This window comes from Chinchilla lanigera, unplaced genomic scaffold (genome assembly GCF_000276665.1).
Source record: "Chinchilla lanigera isolate Chin_1 unplaced genomic scaffold, ChiLan1.0 scaffold00005, whole genome shotgun sequence".
NCBI classification, from domain to species: Eukaryota; Metazoa; Chordata; class Mammalia; order Rodentia; family Chinchillidae; genus Chinchilla; species Chinchilla lanigera.
The window spans coordinates 38,985,815-38,994,316 of NW_004955406.1; the positions used below are offsets into that span (position 1 = coordinate 38,985,815).

Genomic DNA, 8,502 nt, shown 5'->3' on the forward strand with positions numbered 1-8,502 from the left:
GGACCACCTGGAGCAGGATTAGAGGGTCTGCATGGGCCTGTCTAAGCCCAGGATCTGGCAGTCCAGGGCACTGGGACACAGGCTACACTACCTTCTTCTCCCTCTACCCAGCTGTTTACTTTTTTTCCTGGAAATCAAACCTAGGGCCAGTCTGCCACTGAGTTATAGTCCACTGAGCCATCTTTTTTCTTGGTCTTTTTGAGACAAGGTCTTGCTATGCAGTTTAGGCTGGCCTTGAACTCACTTTGTAGCCCAGGCTGTCCTTGAACTTGCAGTTATCCTCCTGCTTTAGCTTCCCAAGTGCTGGAATTGCATGTGCCACCATGCCTGGCATGCCATCTTTATTTTTATTAAGACAAGGTCTCACTAAGTTGCCCAGCTTTGGCTCCAAGTTGTGATCCTCCTGTCTCAGCCTCCTCAAGTGCTGAGTGATAGGCATGAACCACTTCTTTCCCTTACAGCTGTCCTGGCTCCCTGCCTCCCCTCCCTGAGGCCACCATCAATGAGCTTTTCCATGGCAGGGCTCCTCCACAGGTCCCCATGACCTTCCTCCCATTGGGCTGCAGGATGTGGGCAAGTGGGAGGAAAATGCACTCAGCATGTCCACCTACACCTGTCATCAGCCAGCCCTGGTTCAGCTGCTCTCCTGTCCTTACCAGCTGCCAGCTTGGCTCAGTCTTTGGGCTGTCCCTCCCTTTGTCTTGCTAAAACACCCTGCTTGACCTTCCCTGGTCTGGCTGCCCTCCCACACACTCACTCTTTTCCTGGGGTGCAGCTCCAGCCAGGAGGGTGTAGGTAGCGCGTTGGAGAAGAGGAGAAATTTTCTGCATCTCCTTGAAGGTGTCCATATGCTTCTCAATTTCAGAGTTGGTTCGATCCTGGACTATCTGCAGAGATATGACATCCTCTTCCTTCAGAGGACAAGAGGGACAAGTGTCAGCCCTGAGGTTAACCCCCATGGCCTCTGGAGAAAAGTGGGGGGCCCATCCCCCTTTAGGAGAGGCTGGGGGAGCCCCAGATCCCGGAACCATGGAGCCACATGTGAGGCTCAGCTAAGTGCTCTTGTCCAGAGATCCCCAGGATTTTGCAGCAGAAACCATGGTCCTGAGTGGGCAATGGCTCCCAGGATTGTGTGCAATGTCTTTCAGGTGGTCCTAGGCTCAGGCTGGGGAAAGGTTTGCCTGCCCTTCCCTGCCCGTACCTTGCATTCCATATCTCTACCATTATCAGACTGGCAAACACAGCCGAACCTGGCTGCGGCCACATGGAGTCCTGGGAGACGCTGAAGCCTGAATCTAATTGTGTCCGAAGGGAACTTGTTCACATTGCCTCCATCTGAGTCCTAGCTTTGCCCCCACCCAGGTCTGTGCCACCCCCACCACACCATGGGCTTGTTCTACCTCATCTGTGGCATTTTAGAAAACGGAGATTCTAAATCATTAGCTTGCCCTGTGTGCTGCTAGGTCTTCTTACATGCAGATGTTTCCACTGGGAAAGTTACTTCAGATCCCTTCACGTGAGCAAATAGCATCTCCATGTCAGACTCTGGTGGGAGAGGTGGCAGCCAGCAAGCTGTCCTCAGCATGATAGGCCCCCTCAAAGGTACCTATGTGTCACTCTTTCCTCACTTAGGATGCCCACTTTTCTTCTCTGGCCTTAGTCACACCTTATTCATATATGAAATCTGGTTTAAAGTTCATCTATTTTCTGACACTCTCCAGATTCTTCAAGGGCTCTTTTAGAACTCCTGTGAAGGGACTGGGATGTTTTACATTATTGTGTAAATTTCTCTTCTGCTGAATGGCTGACAATGGTCCAGCCTCCGTGTCTGGTACTTACCCATACACTGTAGTCAGCAAACTGTTCTGTATTTTCTTGAAGGGAGAATCCCAGGGTGACCAAGGATGCCATGAACATATATCTCCATGCATAATAGCACATGGTGGTGGACCTGGGTCAGTTCTGCAAAGAAATGTAATGGTGGGTCCTCCTCAGAGAGCATGGGAACATCTTACTCCTTGGAAATCTGCCAATTCCTGTCCCTCATCTGTCTCCTGGGATACCACTACCTAATTATTTTGCCTTAAACTTTACCCTCCCAAATCTTCTCTTCTTCCTACTTGTAGCCATCTAAAGGACAAAGATCAAGGAATTTGATTTTGTTCAGCTTCTACTTTTCCCCTTTCCTCCATGGGTTTCCTGTAAAATTGGAGGAACTTCCTTCATTTATCTACTCTTAGAAACTACCAGGCTGTTCTGTCTCACCTTTGTTGCCGAGAAGAGAAAACTGAGGGATAAATGTTGACTGTATTTTCCCCAAATTTCAAACTCAAGCCAAAATGTCCCCACAGGTTTTATTGATCAGTAAATTTAATCTCTTTGAGCTCCACACTTACTTTTGTGACTGCTCCGTTCCAGGATTATGTTTGACAGATATATGAGGTAGTGAATCAAGTCAGAAGGGCCGAAGGAAAAGCTTATTGCTGTGATTCCCCCATGCTAAGTCGGTAGGAAGATGGAAACTTGAAAATGACCAGAAATTTCTCATCATGTTCCCATCTTCACCATGTTCGCCATGCTATATTCATCAAAGTCTTCCTGCCTAGCAGATACTGTGGCTTGAGGGTTTATCAGAGAGCGAGAATTTGCCTTGAAATGAAGAGAAAAAGCTTCAGTGCTGAAGGCTGGGCTCTCAGATTGGCCCCTCTGAGGTAACTGAAATGAGTCACTCCTCCTAGGAGACCCCACCTGGCAACCATTGTTCACCTTGAATGGGCTGCTCGCTACCCTGGCCTGACGTCAAGCATGTGTGTCTGGGTGAGGTGGGATCAAAGTTTCAACCAGCCTTCCAGCCTTCTGACTTAAAACTTGGGAAATACTTGTCAGTTCAAATCAAATATGCACGGTGGATTCTGAGCTTCCCCTTCCTCTGAGAGGAGGCCCTGTGGATTGATCGTTTCTACCTCCCTCCTAGGGCTGTTGCCACACTGTGTTGCCTGGTGGGTCCCTTAATCACTGCCCTCAAGCTTCCACTTCTCTCTTGGACCTAGATCTGCCCAGCAGGGCTCACAAGTTTCTCCTTTCTTCTCTCTAGCTGTTCTTTTTCATTACTTAGGTTGTTTTTCCAGTTCTTTCTGTTTTTTTTTTTTCCAGTTCTTTCTCCAACACTTACAATTTTACTTATAATAGTGCTATTTTGACAAAACTATGTATTTTAAAGCTTTAAGTTTCTACCAGGATATAACTTCTTTGAACTCTTTTCCACTGTTTAATCCTTCCCCCATTTCTTCTTTCCATTGTTTGAGTCCTTTGTCTAGTCTCCTTCTCCCCAGAACTTATTCTGTTCTAGGAATCAATCAGCCAACCAACCTGAATGAAAGGGAAAAACTGTACAAGAGAAATTGTTCTTTTTAAAACTTTGTTCTTAAACTGGGTGTGGTGGCCCACGCCTGTAATCCCAGCACTCAGGTGGCTGATACAGGAGGATCATTGAGTTTGAGGCCAGCCTGGGCTATGGAGTGAGTTCAAGACCAGTGTGAATTGCATAGTGAAAACCTGACTCAAAAAGACAAAAACAAAAAACAAAAAAAAAAACCCTCTGTTTTTTGTTCTTTAGGTCTTTTAAAATTGCCTAGCTCTGTCTGTAACTGCTTCATGGCTTTGTAATTACTTTCTTGACTCCTGTAACCATGAGCGCATGACCAAACATACAGGATGCCTGATTGTACCATTGTACCAAGAGTCTTAAACTGATGATTACTAATCTACCCTTGTAACTGATAATCTCACTCTGCTAGCTAATCAGAAGGACTACCAGGCTGTTCTGTCTCACCTTTGTACCTCTTGCTTGTGCATCATATAAAAGCGCTAGACCACCAGAAATCAGGGCCTGATAATCTGGGAATGATCCCGATCACTGCCTGGTGATGTAAATAAATCTGGCTCCAAATCCCGAGTGTCATTTTGATGTTTTTGCTTGCTATTGCAAATCAGCTTTTAACAACTATTAACATTTATATTAAAGCTAAAATAGAGAAGATTATGGACAGTTTTTTTTTCAATAAAAAGTTGATAAATTTGGTGTAGTTCAATTTATTATTTTTTTATAGCCAGTGATATTTTGTCTTGAAAATTCATGTACTATAAAGATTGCAAAGATATTTTCTTAGGTTGCCTTTAGAAGTATTGTGGGAAAAAGTGAATCAACATTAACCAGGATCTCAGGAGAAGAAAGAAAATTTTATTAACATTAGCAGACCCCAGAGGAGTAATCTCCAGAGTCTGAGGAGGTGATTACAGAGAGCTTACCTTATTTATAGGGTAGTGAACAGAAGTTACAAGAGCAAGATAAGTTTTTGCTGGAGGCCAGGGTACAATGGGTATTTTGTGATGACCATAGTTGTATATGTAGCAAGCTGTTTTCAGCATATTCACAGGTTTCAATTGATGACAAATCATATAAACAAGCTGAGTTCAGTGGCAGAGAACAGAATGACTGCAACTTTATTTAACAAGATGGCTGCAGTTAGGTCAGAATTTCTGCTTCAGAAGCTTTATAGTGTTAGTTTTCACCTCTAGGTTTACAATTCCTCTCAAATTAATATTGTATATAGAATGAAGAGGGGTGGAGGTTCCTTTTTAGTTCCAACACCCAGTTCTAGCGACATTTGCGGAAAAGGCTTTCCTTTACTCTGTGAATTGCACTGGCGCTTTATCACAATCAATTAATGTGTACATTTGTGGCTATTTTTTTTCACTGCTCTTAGGTCCCTGATCTATTAGACTCTATCATTACACATAACATCTATTTTCCCTCCATTCCCAAGGTTGTAATCATGGTTTCTGTGCATTTTTCTTATAATTATGTAGAACTAATTTTTATGTAGAAGGTGCTTTTGGGTTTTACTCTTTTTATTTTCCCATACAGATGACCATGCATTATTGCACTACCTGTTAAAATGAACATTTTTCCCCATTTATGTGTAGCATCATCTTTATTATAAGTTAGGTCTCTATATGTCCCTATTTCTTAGTATTATTTTTACCCATATGCTTAAACTATGACATTTGGTTTAGAATAGATTCTTGTCAGTTCTTTTTTAGTTTTTAAGTCAGTTTTATTGAAATATAATTTACAAACCACCTTAAATGTCATTGAGTTTTTTTCCTTTTTTGATGCTGGGATTGAACCCAAGTAGTGCTAAACTGCATCACCAGTCTTTTTTTTGTGTGTGTGATTTTAATTTTGAGATAGTATCTTGCTAAATTGCCCAAGCTGGCCTCAAACTTGTGACCCTTCTGTATCAGAGTCCTGAGCAGCTAGGATTACAGGTGTGCAGCATCTTGATAGGCCAGGTCATTGAATTTTGACAAGCACTTGTGATTGGTTGTATGACCACCACTACTACCCTGATCAAGATAAGAACGATTCTAGTACTCTAAAAAGGCTGTTTAGAGTCAACTCCTCCTTCCCCTTACTTCTTGTCCCAGGAAACCAGTGTTATTCTTTCTATCACTATAGTTTGCTTTTTCTAGAATTTAATAAAAATGAAATCCTATAGCATTATAGTCTTTTGTGTCTGACCCTTTTCACTTAATATAATGTTGTTGCATGTATCAGAACTTTTTTCATTACTGAGTAGTATTCTACTGTGTAAATATATACAATTTGTTCATCTATTCAAGACTTGGGATGAACATCTTCTGTAATGAACAAAGCTGGAATGAAAATTTATATGCAGATCTTTGTATGGCATATGCTTTCATTTCTCTTGGGAAAATCTCAAAAAGTAGAATTGCTGGCTTATGTGTTAAGGGAAAATTTATCTTTATAATAAACTACCAAACTACCAAATTGGTTGTGCCATTTTTTTTTTTTGTCTTTTTGAGACAGGGTCTTGCTATGCAGTTCAGGCCAGCCTTGAGCTCATTTTGTAGCCCAGGCTGGTCTCGAACTCGCAATGATCCTCCTGCCTCAACCTTCCAAGAGCTGGGATTACAGGCATGTGCCACCACGCCCAGCTTTTTTTGGGCGGGGGGTGTTGTGCCATTTTGTGTTCCCTTAGCAAAATATGAAAATTCAGTTCATGCATCTCCTTGAGAACACTTGGACTTGTCAACCTTCTGAGTTTAAGCCATTCTAGTAGGTGGGTAGTAGTATCTCACTGTGAGTTTTTTCTTTTGTAAATTAAGATATAGCTTATATACTGTATAAAGTCATCTGTTTCAGTGTGTGGTGCTAAGTTTTGACAAACACATACAATCATTTAATTGCCACCGAAATCCAAGTATAATACAGTCCATCCTCTCAAATGTCCTCTGCCTTGTGATAGTCAGTCTGTTCCCTCACCTCCAGCCTCTGGTAACTGTTGACCTGTTTCCTATCTCCATGGTGGTGTTTTTCCAGGATGTCACATGTAGCCTTCTGTGTCTGGGGTTTTTCCATTAGTGTACCATTCTTGAGATATATCTAATGTTCTGTGCACATCTGTAACTCATTCCTTTTATTGATGATTAATATTTCATTGTATGAATGGGCCACTCCTTCTTCCATTCACAGTTTGATGGATATTTGGGTTGTCTTATTTATTTATTTATTTATTTATTTATTTATTTATTTATTTATTTATATTTCTTTTGGTAGTACTGTGAATCAAACTTATGACCTCATGCTTGCAAGGCAGGTGCTGTGCCACTGAGCTACATCCCTGGCCCCTGGATTGTTTTAAAGCTTGGGGAAATATTTCAAAATTGTTACACAGATTAATGCAATCCCCATCAAAATTTCGACAGCATATCTCACAGAATTAAAGAAAACAATTCTAAAGTTCATTTGGAACCAGAAGAGACTTAGAATAGCAAAGGCAATTCTAGGCAACAAAGGCAAGGCAGGGGGCATCACAATCTCTGATTTGAAATTATACTACAAATCTACTGTGATTAAAAATAGCAGGGTAAAACCAAACCAAAACAAAAAATACAAAACAACAACAACAAAAGCAGCATGATACTGACAAAAGAAACCCCACCCTCTAAAAAAACAGACCCAAGGATCAATGAAACAGATTAGAAGATGCAGAAACAACTCCAGACATACTTAGTCACCTTTTCTTTGCTTTTTTGCTTCCCATCTCATCTGAGCCCTGACAAGTGACTCCTTGGGCCTGAAGTGGATCTGCTTCTGGGATTCATCTGTCACCTTTTTGTCACCCTTGGCTTCCTCCATTTCTGCCTGGGCTTGGTCCTCTTCCTGCCTGCATAGCCCTTGGCCTGAGTCTTGGTCCTGAGTTGCTATTTTGATCCATGTACCCTTCATGGGAATTAAGTTATTTTTCTTGTAACCTACAGTACACAAGGGATTGCAGTGGGATTAATAAAGTCCTGATGGCCAAATTTTATTTTACCCAACAGATTCTGAGTGAAGTAGGAAGCAAGATACTGAAATTTTGCAGATGTCCCATGGTCTAGCCCCTAAAGAGTTAAGATGGGGCATGGCAGGGAACTTCCGAACTCTGCCTATATCTCAGGGCCAGTGCCTGTTGTGATAGGAGGGTGCCTGTTCCATCCAGATTATTAAACACTTTGAGCACGCTGATGCAGAAAAAAATGGAGCCAAGGAGATTGTATTTATTGACAAACTCACATATGAGACATTGCGGTGATGGTGGTGCAGTCACTTGCTAATGTATTTATATTGAGTCCTCACAAACGCCATTGAACATGTTTATTACTGCCTCCAGGTTTAAGATGAGGAAGTGATGTGAGGAAAAATAAAGGTAAGAACTGTTTCTTAAGGGTCTGTTATTGCTAGACACTGCCCCACTCCTGCCTCTGGCTGTGTTCTTTTTGTTGTTTGTATTACCAGCCTCTCTCTTTTATTTTATTTTATTTATTTGTTTAGAGACAAGGTCTTGCTAAGTTATCAAACTCGTGATCCTCTTGCCTCCTGAGATTACCCTTAGAACCTTGGGACTACAAGGGTATGTTACTATGTCCAGCTTCCCATTCAGACTCTTGGGAAGACATAGCTCAGCTGCTCTAGCTATTACAACTTAATTTTTGTTTCCAGGATCAGCTGTGCTCAGTAAAATGTAGTCCAATATAAGATGGGTGGGAACAATACAATAGGTAAAAAACCAAAAAAAGAAGTTACTGAAAACAGGGCTGGATGCACTGGAGTTGACAACTCAACATTTCTTCTACACTGGATGTTAGAAAGTAACAGAGAGTATAGGGAAAAATTGCATTGACTTTTGTCTCATTGTAGATATTTCAAAGGAGTATCAGCCTGTCTATAGTTGGTCTTAGCCCTCTCCCCATATAGATAGGGAGACATCTATAGATCTTAGCCTACAGATATGTGGGAGCCATATACCTTAGCCTACATGCCAGTAGGACAAGAAATTATCCTTGCAATAGGGTTAAAGGCTCCAGGTTTATTAATATGGTCAGAAATGGCCTTTTACATTGCACACCCTCATGACCTGGAAGATCAAGAATGTT

The 8,502-nt window shown here is 41.8% G+C and overlaps 1 protein-coding gene across 1 annotated transcript in view; it reads right to left on the reverse strand.

Moving 5' to 3' along the window:
- The window catches only part of LOC102006540 (alpha-1,3-mannosyl-glycoprotein 4-beta-N-acetylglucosaminyltransferase C-like), a gene marked incomplete in the record, with an annotated part of 4,234 nt that extends 1,524 nt beyond the window's left edge, over nt 1–2,710 (reverse strand). Inside the window, 3 exon segments of the mRNA XM_013503363.1 lie at nt 758–911; nt 1,840–1,962; nt 2,397–2,710. Coding sequence (XP_013358817.1) covers nt 758–911; nt 1,840–1,941 — 256 coding nt within the window.
- Nucleotides 2,711–8,502: the final 5,792 nt, after the last annotated feature.